Source organism: Cupressus sempervirens, chromosome 10 (assembly GCF_028749045.1).
Source record: "Cupressus sempervirens isolate cs-2001-9-10 chromosome 10, ASM2874904v1, whole genome shotgun sequence".
Classification (NCBI taxonomy): Eukaryota; Viridiplantae; Streptophyta; class Pinopsida; order Cupressales; family Cupressaceae; genus Cupressus; species Cupressus sempervirens.
In genome coordinates this window covers 1,611,083-1,629,799 of record NC_143127.1, presented here as the reverse complement: position 1 = coordinate 1,629,799, position 18,717 = coordinate 1,611,083, and the positions used below count along the sequence as shown (strand labels likewise).

Genomic DNA, 18,717 nt, shown 5'->3' with positions numbered 1-18,717 from the left:
GCTTATTATGAATCAATATCCTTTGCAAAAAAGACATTATGGACACTAGTAATTTGTCTCTATTCCATCACTTCGTAGCTGACTATTGATTAAATAATCAATTCCTTGACGGCATGACCAATCTTTTTGTTCTATTAAAATCCATATTGGCTTTCACTGATATGTTTGTATGCTCTGCTTACTCGGGTCTGTTTAAACTTTATACTGATGTGGAAATTTCCGGGACTGCCGATGGCTCCTCCAAAATGAATTCAATGATATTCAAGGATATCACTGGAATCTATTAATCATCATTCTTTGAAGACTTGTATATATATATATATATATATATATTTCACATCTCTGTTGCTGTATAAAAAAAAACCACATATATATCGCTGCTAAGATGTGGATATGGATTTATTAATTAGGAATACCCATCACCGTTGACTTGTCTTCCAATTGCCACAATTTCTTTTTCAGTCACTAGATTTTTATTTGGTCATTGTATATGTTATTTAGACTCCATCGTGATTCATTGACTGCCCTTGTATACTGCTCTGGCACCCTTCTATATGCTATTAATTTGCTTGTCCAAAAACTTTTATATATCCTTCCGCTAATAACGCTGTGGTTAACTTTTATAGACGCTGACATGGTTGCCAATAACGTCACTTGTCTTCCCTTCTGCTGTAGTTGTTATAGATGTTGTTTTGACTGTTGTTGTGTATGATGTGTGATTCACATTGATTCAAACATTCTAACATTGCCGTTTAATTTCCATTGTCTTTTATTGATGTTTCTTTACACGTTGATTCTATTACAACCTGTTACATTTATCGCATGCCATAACTTTCATGTTTTGCTGAAGATATATCTCTGATTCATATTTGTCTCTTAAATAATGGCATGGGTTTGTTGACCATCGCTGATGTTTCAAACTGAATCATACACAATGTTATCACTGTGTAATCGTTTCTTTGTCTTCCTATGTAACACACTTTCTGCCATCAATTGTATCACTGATTAAGATAGGTTCCTCTGTATATCTTTGTACTTGTGTTTGCCGTAAAAACTCTAAACAAGGTTCCATTCAATACCACCTCCATTTATGCTAACCTGTCTTCATTCGATACTATGTTTCAATATTTCCTTCAATGTGGTTCAAACCAGCTGTTCAACATAATTCTGGATATTCATTGTCGCCTTCTTTAAAATCCGTGCTGGGCAAATATCATTTCAACCGTAATCAATATATTCTTTCCATTGCTGTCCCTGTATAATCATTTTGCTGACGTACTTAAAAAGACTTTCATGTTGTGATCACCAGCTCTGCATGCTATTTGATTGAATTGTTTTGACTATTAGATTACCAAATTTCCTTCTTTACACTGCCTTGGAACTTGATGCCATTTTCATTCACAAATTTCTAAAGGTCTGTATATACAAGTTTCCACGCTGACTGGAAACCCATGATAGCATATAATTCATTCCAGCACCTCTCCAAATCAAATTACTGGCACTGCTTGTCTATGTGGATTTGTCATTATTGACATGATATATATAAATACCTGTTACTTGAAATATGTATTGCTGGTATCTGTTTCTCTGCTTCAGAATGAATCTGTATGTCACTGTTTCATCTGTAGCTGTCTATATGTCAACAGGAGTATGAGAGGTTTCCATAATGATTTAGGATTAATAGTTCTAAGTTGGTCATCATTCCTCTATAATATGACAGTACCTCCAATGGTTATTGGTCATTATAAATATCTATCATATTTGAATAGACTTCATCTCTGATGGCTTTATTATATAACTTCAACTATTTGGGTTTCTTCCGGTATAGATTACATATTAAAGATGTCTCATCTTAATTCCTCAACTTGTCAATGCTATTAAATCTTTTCGAAATGCCAATTACTCATTTTCATATTATTACCTTATATCCATATCTCTTCTTTTTGTTCATCCTTTGACATCAATGGCAATACTTCCATCATCCTTTGCATAGGTTATTCAAGGTTATGTTAGCAAGTTTACCCCAAGTTTCTAAGACGAGGATAGCAAGGGATGGGAGGTCAAGTTTCCAAGAAGGTAACCTTTTTGCCAATTTTGGAAATGGCTAGAAGGTGGCAAAGGGGACGTCTATATAAATATAGGGAAAATTATATATATATATATATATATATGAAATGTTCATAGGAAAACACAAACGCAGATGAAGGTGCATATATACATTATATTCATCTGGTAATATGGATAAAGGATACATACATTATGTCAATGCTCTAAATGCATTCATAACTCATAATTCGTTATCAAAACATTACTAATAAATAATAACTAATAAGTGATCCCACTAAACTAATTCCACATCATCATTGACAATTGTGTGAAATCATATGCCTTGCCTTTGGCAAAAAAACAAGTTTCAATTATATTCTCGTATTCAACACTTGCAAGCTTTATCTTTAAGTTCTATGCTTTCATTCTACAGCTATATACAGCCATACTTTTCTTCATCTACTTCTAGAGCTATATGCAATTGCAAGATAGCCCATTCTTGCAAAAGAATTATATTCATGCCCTCTTATTCTACAGTTGTATGCTTTCTTTTTATGGATAGTACTCACACTTTGATTCGATTTAACACTTACCTACACATTCTAATGTTATATGTAGTCCAAAAGAATTCGTTCTCAACACTCATAAAGGAAATGTATTTTTTTCTTAATCCAAGTTTTTTGTTCAAAATGCCTATATAGCCAAGGAAAGCCCGATGTGCCCAATGCTACACAGTGTTGTCTCCAACTTTCTCATACATAAAGGAAATGTATTTTTTTCTTAATTCGGGTTTTTTGTTCAAAATGCCTATCTAGCCAAGGATAGCCCGATGTACCCAATGCTAAACAGTGTTGTCTCCAACTTTCTAATACATTTCCAAGAGAATCATGCAAACCACAAATGCCTAGGGGATGTTACCACACAATCCCTGCATCCCCAGAACAAGGACAGATTTTTTATAACCAAGGATGCATCCCTGGGTAATTCAACTTATAAGTGATTGGAATCCATAGCAATAATTTTGAGATGTAATTGAAAAGCCTTTTGCATGTTGCTAAAAAGCTTTCACTCTTAACAATAGAGGAAACTCAAAACTATCTTCTAATGGCTAACTTATGAAGGAAACTCAAACCTATCTCTTAATGGCTAATTTATCAATTCATTCATTATTAAATTTTTAATCAATCTTGACAATCATTGCTCCTTTACCTTATTGTTCTTGATTTTATTAATTTTTAGAGATTGTCAAAGTTCCAAGTTAACATATTTCAATTTCTCATATTCCAATTCAAGAGAAGGGTTATTAGTCATAATTAGGCTCTTATCTTGATTTATTTTCTTTTTAGGATCTCAAAAATAATGGATTAAGCCTCTTTGACATTTGTTCCGGTTAACCTAGCTTGTTCAATAACACTAAGTAGAGGTGTGATACTACGTCTATAACAAATACTAATTCTACCATTGACCAATGTCAACAATTCATTTAACTTTGTAGGTGTCTTCATAGTGACTTGCAATAATTGTTTGGCAATATACAGCCAATACTCTTGTCCTTGATTTGAGCTATACATCTCTTCATTCATATAGCTTTGCAACAACAAGATGTTGCCCCTAACCGTGATTTTTGTCTTGCAAACCCTTGATATGTATCATTATGTTTTTGTCAGACAGTCTTTTTGCAAATTTGTAAGCATATGACAATGTCTATAAACCTAATATCTCTTGCGCTTTTGAATGCAATTGCAATAATGGATGACCATCTCCAATTGTATATGGAAGATATGCTAGCTTTTACCATTTTACATCATGGATATACAAAAGATAAAGGGTATCTTCTCTTGCATATTTAACATTTGTAGAGCAAGTGGCCACAAACACCAATGACTAGGCTAGCATTCCCTATCAATTTTAAACTCATTTTGGTGGTTTAGTAGAAACTTGAAGAAATTTCTCTCCAAATGCAAAACTCTTGATGCCTAGTGTTCTAGTAAATCAATGTTTTTGTAGTTGTAATAAACAAAGGAGATGAAAGCTCCTCGTATAGATTTATAGAGACGATGTTTCTAAAAGAAACAATCATAAACTAAAGACAAAAATAGAAACTATCTAATAAACTAAAGACTAATTAAGATAACCATTAAAGAAACATTATAATATTCTAATACCCTTCCTTAATGGTCATTGTCAAATTGTTGTCTTTTAATCACAAATTCTTCAAAACATTTTGTTGCTGCTAAGACCCTCCCTAGATCTGCAAAATGTAAATGACCAAGACGCCAAAATCCACCCAAAATTGAACAGATAAAGGTATCACCTCCTTCAAAATGCTTTGCGACAAAACACAAGAGCCTACCACTAACTTTGCCACTGAGATGAGTCTATCACTAACACTCCTAGAATTAGAAAAACATTTGACCAAAAATCATCAAAAAACATCCAACCCAATGTCACATAACGACGTTGCTCTTCACTGGAGACAAAGGCAAACACTAAGAACAACTACCAAATTTAGAACAACTACCAAATTTTGAGGAAAATTCAACAACCTTACAAACTTTGAAGGTGAGCATGATGCTCCAAAACAGAGTGCAAAAGGGCACGATTTTTTAGTAGAAAAATCAACAAACACCCAACACAATTTTTTAGGTAATTTGATCAAAACCTAGGATGATCTTTTAGGCAAAAAATCAATCAAAACCAAACAAAATCTGAGACACAAATAATAGAAAATAAAATTTTGTTTTTGAAGAAAAACGATAAAACCCAACAAATAATTTTTGAGGAAAAATAATAAACCCACCAGAGAAATTTTTAGGGAAAAATTATAAACCCATAAAGGAATCTCATACAACTTTGGGAATTACAGAATACAAAAAATTTTGAGGAAAAAATTGTGAAAGCCCATCAAATAATTGTTTTTTAGGAAAAAATTATGAAAACCCATCAAAACAATTCTCATGCAGCAAAACATGAGGCTTTGTATAGTAAAACAGCACATGGATACAAGATGCAAGGGCATGCAAGTACAACCTTCAAAAATCAAAGACTTTTGTCAAAACCAAGAAATCGTGTAATGAAAGTGCTTAACCAAGCTTGCGATTTTCAGCAAAAATCTTCAAAGACGTACCACAAAATTTTATAAAATACCTCTAGAGATTTATTTTTTTTTAAATGAAAAAAAAATATTTCGAAAAAAATTCTAGATTAAACGAGGCTCAATTTTTTATTAAATAAATTGATAAATTTTATCAAATCCCATCAACCCTCTCTAATACCATGTTATGGTAAATCGATGTTGTTGTAGTTGTATTAAACAAAGGAGATGAAAGCTCCTTATATAGATTTACAGAGACTATGTTTCTAAAAGAAACAACAATGGTGAACTAAAGACAAAAATAGAAATTATCCAATAAACTAAAGGGTAACTAAAATTACCATTAAAGAAACATTATAATATTCTAATACCCTTCCTTAATGGTCATTGTCTAACTATTGTATTTTGGTCACAAATTCTTCAAAACATTATGTTGTCGCTAAGACCCTCCCTGGATCTGCAAAATGTAAATGACCAAGAAGCAAAAATCCGCCCAAAAATAAACAGATAAGGGTGTCCCCATCTTCAGAATGCTTTGCAACAAAAGACAAGAGCCTACCACTGACTCTACCACTAAGATGAGTTTGCCACTAACCCTCCTAGAATCAACAAAACATCTAACCAGAAGTAATCATAAAAATATCCAACCCGATGTTGGATAACGAAATTGCTCTTCCATGGAGACAGAGACAAACACTAACTACCACGATTTTGAGGGAAAATCATCAAACCCTCCAAACTTCGCAAGTGAATGTGATACTCCAAAACAAACTACAAAAAGGCACAATTTTTTTGGAGAAAATCAACGAAAACCCAACATAATTTTTGAGGTGAAAATTTGATCAAAACCCACCATGATTTTTTAGGCGAAAAATCAATCAAAACCTAACAAAATTTGAGACACAAAAAATACAATACAAAACCTTGTTTGAAGAAAAACGGTAAAACCCGACAAATAATATTTGAGGAAAAATTATAAACCCACAAAAGGAATCTCACGTAACTTTGCGAATTACAGAATCAGAAACTTTTTGAGGAAAAAATTGTGAAAACCCATAGAATAATTTTATTTAGAGAAAAAATCATGAAAACCCTTCAAAAAAATCTTAATGCAGCAAAACATGAGGGTTTGCATGAAGAAACATCACATGCAACCTTCAAAAATCCGAGACTTTTACTGAAATCAATAAATCAAGTGGTGGAAAACCTCAACCAAGCTTGCGATTTTCAGCAAAAATCTTCGAAGATAAACCACAAAATTTCATAAAATACCACCGACTTTTATTTCAAAAAATCAAAGAACAAATTTTTGGAATAAAATTAGAGATCAAAAGAGGCTCAAATTTATGGTAAATCGATGTTATTGTTATATTAAACAAAGGAGATGAAAGCTCCTTATATAAATTTACAAAAACAATGTTTCCAAAAGAAACAATTGTGAACTAAAGACAAAAAGAGAAACTATCTAATAAACTAAAGACCACCTCAGATGACCATTAAAGGAACATTATAATATTTTAATACTTTGTTCATGTTAAATAAATTGCAAAATCAAAAAATGCTAAAATCACCTTCAACTTTTCTTCAAGGACTCAAAAATAAGATTTTTAAATGAAGGTTGATGTAATTGTGCTTATTTAAAGCTCCTATTTGATGCAAGCAAGGAAGATGGTGGCAGAGGTCGTGGAATTCAACTTTAAGACTTGCCACATACATTTTATTGTATGCATCCACTTTTTGTTTGCATGTCTTTCACCTATCCTGACATCCTATTCAAATGTGAACTCATTTTCCACGTTATAGATCACCAAATTCAATTTATACTCGAGATAGATTGCCAAACTCAATTTGTCCCTTTGGAATTTAGCCCAAGGCCCTATGTTAGTTTATCAACGAGAAATTCTTTCCCATCATCCATCAGATGATTTTTTAATTTGGAAATGATGGATTGACTATAAAAAACTCCTATCTCTCGTCATTTTGAAGGCTTTTATTATTTCATGATTCATTCTCAAATGCAAGCATTTACTGTCAAGTTTTCAAGCCAACAAGAGCAATTGAGAAATTGGATTCAAGGATTGAAGGGTTTGAAGTTTTCAAGCAAACAAGAGCAATTAACCAATTGTATCCATGATCAATTTTCTCCAATTCTTCATTTTTTTTAGTCCATTTAAGTCAAAGGCAATCTTCTCCAATTGAAGCAAGTTTCTCTCCCATGATGGTCAAGTAGAGTGATTCTCAGTCGATAAGACTTTTCCTTTCATTCACATTCTCTCCCCTTTATTGCAAGAGATTATCAAGCATATCTACAATCAAAATCTAGGAGTGACATTCATAGGTCCATGCATTTGTGAGGAAATCCTTGATTCTACATTACATTCTGAGATCAGCCCCTTCATTTCATGTATATTCAAGCATTTTCATGGGTATGAGAGATTTCTACATCCATCCGTTAGGGTTTATGCAAGGTGAATCAAACATTTACTTTTTTATATACTTTCCTTTATGCAATTCCATTTCATTTTCAAGGGTGATTTGTGAATAGGGGTTGACCAAGGCATTGCACTTTAAACAAACTTTTCCTAAGTTTTTTGTATCCAAGAACATGTTACAAGGTTGTTGGACAAAAAATGAAAAAAACTGGAAACTGTTGGAAGATTTCATCCATTAAGGTTTATGCAAGGTGAATCAAACATTTACCTTTTTGCATACTTTCCTTCATGCAATTCCATTTCATTTTCAAGGGTGTTTTGTGAATATGAGTTTAACCAAGGCATACCACTTTAGACAACATTTTCCCTATTTTTTTGTGTCCAGGAAAATGTTAGAAGGTTATTGGACAAAAAATGAAAAAACAGGAAACTATCGAAAGATTGTAGGAAAATTCAATCAAAAAAAGATGCAACAGATTGCCAAACTTGTTTTATACCCAAGTACATATCACAAAACCCATTTGGCACCCTACATTTTGTTCCTACATTTGTCATGAACCCATAATTGATGCATATACAAACATGTTAATACAAGTATACTTGTTTTAAGTATTATGGATACCATCTTAAAATGTTTAGTATGCCATCAATATTAGAAATAATAATAATTCATTAAATCGTAGTTAATATATTATCAAACATTAATATATTACAATAAAGTTTTAATAATTGATCTTCATAATTTATCAATATATAAATAATATTTCAGATTACAATATCTATCATTCATCAATGAATTTTAAAATATTTAAATTACTTATCTAAGTTATCGATTCGCATGTGGATCTGGATGCAAATGCAAGGAGCAAGTGCACAAATGCACAAAACTTTTTTGGGGGGAATGCGGATCTATAAATGTATGTATATGTATGTGCATATGTATATGTATATGTATATGTATATGTATATGTATATGTATATGTATATGTATATGTATATGTATATGTATATGTATATGTATATGTATATGTATATGTATTATGTGTGTGTATATATTATGCATATATTATAAACTTTATATATTATGTATGTATATATTATATCTACCAAAAAAAATACAATAAATGTGCAAAATTAAATTATTTGATAGTATGATACTTCATCATTGATCAAGATAAATATTAAATGCCAACTGATGGTTCACAAATATTCTAGTAAGCTATATCTTATACATCTATGTTCACGATTTCAATGATTAAATAAATAATAACATGATAATAAATATAACATTAGAATAATTATATAATTAATATAATATAATCTATTATGAATATAATAATATAATATTATAAAAACTAAATAATTACTAAATAATGCATGTTAATTATATTTCAAGGGTTGATCCTACTCGTAAAAGGAAAAAGTGTTTTTGGATACAACCAGAGGAGGGGTGGATAAAGATTAATTTTGATGGGGCAGCAAGAGGAAACCCTAGGCAATAGGGGTGTGGATGCATAGCATGGGACCACGAGGGAAACATCTTAGCCTTTGCGGCAAAACGCCATAGGGATGGCACTAATAATGTGGTAGAATGTGAAACAGCCAAAGAGGCTCTCGCCTTAGGAACTAAGCTTGGTATTAGAAGAGTGCATTTGGAAGGAGACTTTGAGATCATAGTCAACGGAAAGAAAAGGAAAATGGAGTCATGGTATCTTGACAAGCACATAAGCCAAATCAAGAGGCTACTACAAGAGTTTGAAGATTTCAAAATCTCCCATACCTATTGGAGGCCAACAACTTGGCAAATAAGTTGGCAAATTTGGGTGTAGATGGCTCATTGGAGAGTCGATATGAAATTTCTGAAGACCGCATCCTTTTTAGGTTGATGGTATTAGGAATTTGGAAGTGGAATTGTTTTTCCCCACCCATGAGCGACCACCTTTTTGAATGATGACTGATCAGGCTCAAGTTGAATGAACAATAATTAAGGTTTTCCCCTTTGCACATGGCAGTGACTTTGGAATCATAAATCGGTCCTTCGCAGTTTGTGCTTCCAGAGATTTCGAAAGAGAGATAAAGGGGGAACTAGATTTGTGTAAGACAAAAGAGGTTTTTGTTTACATTTTGAAGATGGAGGCTAATTTTGCTTTGGAATCGGACAACCAAACACAGTCGTATGAAGGGAACATTTCGGTGAGGAGGTTGAAAACATCTTGTTTGAGGACAGGAATTTCCTGACTGGTATCTTTGAGATTTTTGGTCTAGAGTACTTTGATACGTTTTGGAGGCGCAGGTAAAATCTGGATATCGCGTCTCTTTTTGTGGCGCTAACCTGCATGGTCTGTTGGGGATTGACGAGATTATCGACAGAGTTGTTCTAGGAGTTGGCATAAAAATGGTTCAAGGCCCCTGGCATTTGATTGGGGGAGGTGACAATCAGGTCCAACCCCTAGTCATTTGGTCTTCGACTTTACCTCAAGAGGTAATGTCGAAGATCAAATGACTAGAAATTCCTGACTGGTATCTTTGAGATTTTTGGTCCAGAGTATTTCGATACATTTTGGAGGCGCGGGTCAAATGTAGATATCGTGTCTCTTTTTGTGGCACTAGCCTTAATAGTGGATGAATCCAAGGAGGAAGTGAGGCGGGTTGTGGCTTCTTGCATGGACCTGCAATGTCTATTGGGGATTGACAAGATTATCGACAGAGTTGTTCTAGGAGTTGGCATGGACACGGGTCAAGGCGGCCCCTGGCATTTGATTAGGGGAGGTGACAATCAAGTCCAACCCCTAGTCATTTGGTCTTCAACTTTACCTCAAGAGGTACATGTTCCAAAAACGGAACGTGTGTGGAGGAAGGTGACTTTGTTCTTGGAGGAAACAGTGTGGCTCAACAAGGGTGTTCAAAGGGACTTTATGAAGTCGACTCCACGAAAGAGCGTGAGGATGCCAGAGGAACCTCTAAAACACCATCTTGCACGGGCAACCACAAGGAAGGAACGGTAGCGGGTGGATCAAATCGATGGTGGAGGCAGAGGATTGTGCTACTAAAGAACAACCTTCAAAATAACAAACTTTTTACTCATAGCTCTGATTTGAGAAATTTGAAGTGTGACTAACAACGAGCCGAAGGATTTGGAGATGTCAAACCACTGAGAATCCCGTCAATTACCATTCTTTTTGAAGTTCAAAATCTGACATATTTATGATCATTAATGACCCCAAAATAATAAGAATTGAAAATTTAATTGGAGGATCCTGGAAGAATATCTGCGGAGAACAAACACATGGGCCCCAAAACAAATGTAGCTATGACTTCACAAAACCTTTACAAATTTTAGGCTTATGATGATATCACAGCAACGCATATATATGCATATAGTCAGAATTTTAATCTGATTTATGAAAGTGTATGTAAAAATCAGAGTTTACAGATGGAGGATGCACTATGAATGAAGAATATATTATATGTAGAGATAGTGGGTAGCTTATAATTGAGGAGAATATAAATCATCCACCATCGGTTGAGTAACCAACAGAATTAAGGTGGAAGAATAATTTAAGCGCAGCATGCTGGTGCTCATGAAGACAACAGTGGATTTGGTGCTTCCAATAGGTCAGTGCTTGCGGAGTGTGAGAGTTGGTGCTTCAAGAAGGTGCTTGAACATCATTGTAAACCAACAAGTTAATATAAAAAGCAATTATTTGTCGTGGTTTCTCCCACATTGGATTTCCACGTAAGAATTGTGTCATTGTGCTCATGTGCATAATTGTTTATTTCAGTTAATGTGGTAATTAAAGTTTTATTTTGCAAAAGTTGTTATTAAACTAATTCACCCTCCACACCCCCACCCCTTAATATAATCTTGTGCTCTTCACAAAAGCCCGTCATTATGAACTTGGATTATTGAAGATTCAATGGAGGCTTTCGTTAACACAAATAAATGTGTGCTTGCCTTTATAAAATACGTTTTTATTAACTGAAAGGTAAAGTGACGATTTTTCAACAAAATGCATGTGTAAATGCTCTCAAAAAACCCGTCATTATTCATCCCAATAGCTGCATTTTTCTATTAGAGAGCTGGGTGGCGATTTTTCAATCCTTTGTATATCATTTTTACATGTAAATGATATGAAAAAGCGTCTCTTATCTTACAAGAGCTGTAAGTGGCAATTTTGTTAGAGAATACATGTGTCAATGCTACCAAAAAACATGTTTTTATTCCCTCTATTGCTGGATTTAACTCTTTGAAGGCTGGGTGGCTACTTTTGAAGCATTTGCATGCTTTTAAGAGCTGAATTTTGGAAAAAACTGCCCATCTAGGGCACATTTTTTTAATCAAAAACAGCTTGGAGATGAACATTTTCAAGTTTTAAGAACTGCATTTGGAGTTTGAAAACCCATCTGGGGCACATTTTTAGCAAAAACAGGTTTTGTTGATGCAAGTGCAAATTTTTACACTTGCAACTTGAAGTTAAAAACTCAATTAGGGCACAAAAACAGGATTTCCAGCTTGTTCTCTTCATTCAAATCCACATTTCTTCCTCCTAGGGCGTCATTTTTTTTTGCCATTGCATCTTGTATCAAGCTCAAACATTTGCAGATTTGACTCTTTCAATCTTGTTGCTAATCTTATGCATTTTGTTACTCTATCATCTACACTTGTCATGCTTTCAATCTTTACTTGAATATGCACTCATTTCTCAATGAGACTGAGTCAAAATCTTTGTCTATATAATGTCTTTTTGGAGATCTTTCTCTAAATCCGATAATCATTTGGATTTATTTTCAGATTTCTTCAAAGATTTTGAGAACTTTTCTCTTTTTTCTCAAAGGAGGTAACTTTTTCTTGTGCAATTCTGGGGCTTTGTTTTCCATGTGGTTTATATATTTTTAACTTCCACTTCATTTTCAGATTTGCATAGTTTAAATTTTGTTAATGATCCTTTTCTGTCTAAAATTCTCCAAGTTGCATATGCAAGAAGCTCAGCTCTTCATTCTTGTATATGCAGTTGGGATAAAAAAAAATGTTCTAAACATTGAGTTACTTTTAAGAAGCAAGTTATTTGTCTCACATGCAAGCTCAAGATAAAAGCCCACTTTTCAAGTGCATTACACACTCATCCCACGCCTTTACCAAGGCCACAAATGCAAATAAAAATAAAAATCCCATTTGTTAGCTTTAAGTGCTTGCCGGTTAACTTGTGATGGGACATAAAGCCTCATTTATGAATCAATAACCTACCAATTTGTATATATACACATATGCACTTCATTTTATTACCAAGAGCTTGTTGTTCGCCCAACTATAGTTCCTCCATATAAACCCGTTTTTGGTTTGTCTCTTCATTTAAAGATCTGATTTCCCCCAAAATGAATTGCCCTTTGTTGCTTAGAAGGCCTTCCACTTATATCTATTGGTATTTTTCATCGATAGTGGTAGCAGCAATGTATGTGTTTGCTTGCTAAGTCAACCTAATGGATCTTTGTCAGCATTTTGTGTTAGAGTTTGTTGTCTATGTGCAATTGTACACCGTTGTCCTATAAGTCAGCCTAATGGATCTTTGTCAACAATCTATGTCGGAGGTTGTTGTCTGTGCAATTGTATACCTCTTGCAGATCAAGAAAAGAATAAGGCCATTGTTTCTACATCTAATAGTCGTGCTTTTTGGGTACCTAAGGGTGCATATGCTTTAGAGATGAAGCTCCTTGTTGAAAAGACAATGTTATGGCACCAAAGAGCCCTAAAAAATAAGAGCATTGTTGAAGGCCTTAATGATTGTAATCTGGAGTTAGACTTCTATGAAAATTTTATTTATGGTAAACAACACCGCATTTCCTTTTATTCCAGTCCTCATCAGTCTTCTGGGGTTTTGGATTATATTCATTCAGATGTGTTTGATCCAATTAATGTTCCTTTGATATCTAGATCTTTATATTTTGTCTCATTCCTAGATGATTATAGTAGGACATTTGTGTATTTCCTCAGAAGTAAACACAAGTTTTTAGTCAGTTTAAGGAATTTAAGTCCTTGGTTGAAAATCAGATTGGTAGAAAAATAGAGTGTTTGAGGACTGACAATGGCGGTGAGTTCTGTTCAGCAGAATTTGATAGGTTTTGTAAGGATCATGGAATTGAGAGACATAAGATAACTCCATACACCCCACAACAAAATGGAGCTACAGAAAGGATGAATAGAACATTGATGGTGAGGGCTATGAGTATGTTGAGTGGTGTTGGGCTTGAACAAAAGTTTTGGGCTGAAGTTGTAGCCACCGCATGTTATTTAATTAATAGATCTCCTACTTCAGCACTTGTTGAGAAGACACCTATGGAGGCGTGGTCTGGCAAGAAACCCTCATTGAGACATCTAAGAGTCATTGGTTGTAAGGCATAGGCTCATGTGCCAAGTGAGAAAAGATCAAAATTAGAGAGCAAGGCAGTTAAGTGTATCTTCATTAGCTATGGAATTAGTGTGAAAAGTTACAAGCTTTGAGATCTGGTTGCAGAAAAGGTGTTCTATTGTAGAAGCATGATAGTTCATGAGTTGAAACCTTACATAGTTGATTGGCAACTAAAGGAGGAAGAAAAACAAAAAAAGGAAGGTGTTCATATTCCTTGTACCCCTAAGGAAGAAGAACTGTGAGCTATTGATGGACCTGAAAATGAGGACAGCTCAAGCAGATCTGAAAGTTCTAGGGAAGAGCAAGAACCTCAACCTCAAACTTTGAGAAGGTCTACCCATGATAGGCAGCGCCCTAATAGATATGGTTATTCAACTAAAAGGTTTGGATATTCTTTGTTGGATTCCAATTGTATATTTCCTCTGATTGCTAACACTGATGAGTCAACAACTATTAGAGATGCTATGGGTCTGAATGATGTGGATTACTGGATGAAAGCCATCAATGAAGAGATTGCAGCATTGAAGAAGAATGTTACACAGGATTTGGCACCTTTGCCTGAAGGACAAAAGCCTGTTGAATGTAAATGGGTGTTCAAGAAGCAATTGGGTCCAAATGGTAGTGTTGAGAAGTATAAGGCATGGTTGGTCGAAAAGGGGTAATTACAGGTGGAGGGAATTGACTCTGGTGAAATATTCTCTCTTGTAGCGAAGCCAACATCCATTCAATTGATGTTATCATTTACAGTGGCTTATGATTTTGAAGTTGAGCAAATGGATATGAAGACAGTGTTCATTCACGGTAATTTGAAGGAGGAAATTTATATGTCACAACCAGAGAATTTCATTGCGAAAGGTAAAGAAAATCTTGTTTGTAAGTTGAAGAAACCTCCGCATGGTTCGAAGCAATCTCCTAGAATGTAGTATCAAAAGTTTGGCACCCCTATGTTGTCCTTGGCATCTTTGAGATCTAAATGTGACTGTTGTGCATATTATAAAACTAAAAATGGTTACATTCCCATGATAGTCTTGTATGTGGATGATATGTTGTTTATTGGGAATAGTAAAAGAAAGATTTCAGATTTGAAATCTCAATTAGCAGCATAGTTTGAAACGAAAGATCTAGGTGCAGATATATATATTCCTGGGATTGAGGTCATTAGAGATAGAGCTAGCAGAATTATTTGGATGAGCTAGAGGTAGCATGTAAACTCTGTGTTAGAGAAGTTCAGCATGACAACTTGCAGGCAATTAGTTGTTCTGATATTACAGAGAACAAAGCTTTCTAAGGAGGATTGTCCAAAATCACCTACTGAAATGGAGGACATGCCTAGAGTACCTTGTGTGAATGATGTTGACAACTTGACGTATGATATGGTATGTACAAGGCCAGACATTCCCCAAGCAATGGAGTCCTTATTCGGTATATGGCTAATCTTGGAATGGTGCATTGTGATGTAGTTAAGAGTGTTCAGGTTTCTAAGGGGCATGTCTTAGTATTGCTTATGTTTTCATGGTAATCCTACCGAAACTCAACACTTTTGTTTGCATTCGTGGATATGTGGATTCAGATTGGACAAGTGATGTTGACAGAAGAAGTCCACCGATGAAAATATTTTCGTGATGTTTGGTGGTGCAATTAGTTGGATGAGTAAGCGACAGGCTATAGTTGCTTTGTCCACTACAGAAGCAGAGTACGTGACAGCTGCTCGTGCTTCTAAAGAGGCCATTTGGCTTAAGAGAATGTGTTTTGATATTGGTTTTGATGCACGACAGATTATTATATGTTGTGACAAGCCAGAGACTTATCTATTTAGCACAGAATGCTACTTCCATGCTAGAACAAAGCATATTGATGTACAATATCATTTTGTTCGTGATATTGTGAAAAATGGAAATGTTGTTACTTTAGAGAATGTTGCAAATGAATTGACAAAGTCAATGAGCACTGAGAAGTTCAGATGGTGTGTTGGTTCCATGGGCCTTGGGGCCTATCCTATGATACAATGACTCATGTAAGGTTTTCATCAATTGGGAGATTGTCAGGATAAAGTGACTCAACCTTAGGATGTTTTATTGGTTTTTTATTTATGCATTTTTGGAAAGATGCATAATGAGACCAAATCTTCCACAAGGATAGACATGGAGCAAAATAGAAAGTCTATTTTTTGGGCATTTTCTCTTGGATTTGTTTTTTATGCAGGAATTGTGCATAAAGGAAGTTTCTAAAATAAGTTGTAAATACATTGAATGTAGACGTTTTAGCAACTTTTTTTGTTTTGCATGAGAACTCTATAAATACAATGTGTTGTTGAAGAGAACTGTGAAAGAGAAAAGTATTGTAAATAGCGTTGCTATGTTGCCAAAATTATTATAGATATCATAGCTGATTACTCTTGGAGAGCTTTGACTCTAGAGATTGTATTGTAATTGTTCTATTGTTGCTAAGACAATTGGGTCAAGCTTTGGAGAGGGGGATTTTCCCGTGGACAAGTTTTTCCACATATATCTAGTTTTACGTGTTTATTTGTTTAAATATATTTTTATTGTGTGTGTTTATCTAGTTGTAATAGTTTAAGGATTTGTGATAAATTTTGATGTCATTTCTCTTGATAGATTTAGCATTTGGAAGCATTTCACGTCCCACACTTTGGCTTCCTTCCAATTGCCAAGAAATTCCATTACTTTGCATTCAAAGAATATGCGGTCAAACAGAATTCATACCTAAATATTGCAAATACAACATACACCTTTGGACTTCTCATGATATCTTTGGAATTGAATGACTCTTTTGCCTTCTAGAGAGTGTATGTTAAGTGTTGTGAATATAAAAGCCTTGGCTACTTGAATGACTCTTCTATTGTGCAACAAGTATAATTCCTGATAAAAGCCATCGAATAATAAAATGTGGGTTTCAAGCGACCCAATAACCTCAAAATATTCTTCCTAGCGTGTAACAATATTTCATCGCAACACATATTATAGTTTTACGGTTTGCAGCGGAAACATGACTTAAGTGTTCTATCATAAAGCCATTATATATATGACATATCACAAATATTTTACCATTTTGAACCTTCACCAATATCATCTATGAAGATATATAACATATAGCAACTTTACAAATGATAATGATATACTCCTTCAAAGAGGACAATTCCAGTGGCCCCCGCAATGAAGATGTTGATAGAACAATATAAGGCTGGTGCACTAATATTTCCAAAAACCAAAGAATCATACACTATCATCAATTAATTCAGTCTCAATTAGATATTACCAATAATATATCAAGCTATTATCTCATGCCGATGAAAGAAGAAAGAAATCGACACATGTAAATAAATACTCTGGGGACAATTTCATTCTGCAGCCAAGTATAATTCCTCTCCAAATAGCAAATAGTTAAATAATTCCTTCTCTTACCGTTATCAAGCAAACTATCACCTAAATTGTTGGACAGTGAATAAATTTGGACTGAGGTTAAGACATGGGACAATCGCAAAAAATTAAGTTATCAAAATAAAATTGTGGATTTCCAACATTTTCAACGATTCAATGATGGACAAAAACTTGGTATCCAAAACCTAGTGTCTACTGTAGATTTTAAAAGGACATGCCCACAATCACTCAACGATACCCCATAAAAAAATATTTGAGCCTATTAATAATTTATGAAGTTCAAAAATTAACCTTGGACATGAACAAAAGAAGGCCCCGATAAAAAGAACCTATGCTAGTGCTCACGAACGATTAATGGGTGAGCCATATCATCAAGTGCAAGCGATCAAAATTACCGGAAAGCTTTGATGTTTGAACGTCCTTGGCGACAAAACCTCAATGCTTATGGAATCTCAAAAGCTGTAACTTGATTTTTTACTTAAGAAACAGGGGATCCTAAACCAGAGGTACTAACTTTTAAGGGAATGCGGTGGACTTTGCAGCTCAACTAGGTGTATCTAAAACCCTAAGTTTAAACCCTAACACCACGAAATTTCAAAATATCAGAAATAATATATATGTTTCTGTGTACGATATACCTCTTCAGAGAACCCCTTCCCAGCGTAGGGCAATTGTAGGTCGCATGCAAACTTGTCCCTTCCCTTTCGCGGTGTTCTCTGTAAACCCCTTTAATCTGACTGCTGTCCTCAGCGCACTGGGGAACCTGGTGACTTCTTACGCCAGGTAAAACCGTGGCTGAAGTAGGACAGCTGCTCTTACCTTTAAGATGGTCTTCATTTTGATTGTGATTGTTGCCACTGCGAGTAAGGGGATCACTTAACGGATTATTTGGTTGAGGTGATTGGATAATTGAGTTTTGCCTGGTCGTAGGTGGTGAAGCGTAGGAGCAGCAGGATCTTCGAGGCCTGGAAAGATTCGGAGCATTTGTACAGTCCGCAAGTGGTGATTTTTTCCTTCTCTTCTCAGAAGCCATTATCATTCCTATCCATGTTAATTCTGATTATTCAAACAACGCCTAGCATGAGCAGCGAAATTGGGAGCTGCATTTATTGTCAGAATAGGGGGCATTTGAAATTGATAGGCAACGTTACAATGTATTTTGAAATCCTAAAGTCGGTCGGTGAGTGAATGAAGATCTCAATGTTCACTAATCTAGGTTGAAAAAGGGTAGTCTTATTTTTAAATTATTATTTTCCCTAAGACTTTCTATTATGAAAACTTGATAAGGAAGCTATGGATTTATGTTAGTTTTAGTTGCGGCTGCAAAGGTAGTGAGTAGATGA

The 18,717-nt window shown here is 34.6% G+C and overlaps 1 protein-coding gene across 1 annotated transcript in view; it reads right to left on the bottom strand.

Annotated features, from left to right (window-relative positions):
- LOC149532255 (uncharacterized) overlaps nt 1-18,454 on the bottom strand; it is a 102,008-nt gene extending 83,554 nt beyond the window's left edge. The window contains exon 1 of the mRNA XM_089803217.1: nt 18,013-18,454. Within this exon, the coding sequence (XP_089659343.1) occupies nt 18,013-18,413 (401 nt within the window). The 5' untranslated portion in view covers nt 18,414-18,454. The remainder of the gene's footprint in view (nt 1-18,012) is intronic.
- Between the last annotated feature and the right edge of the window lie 263 nt (nt 18,455-18,717).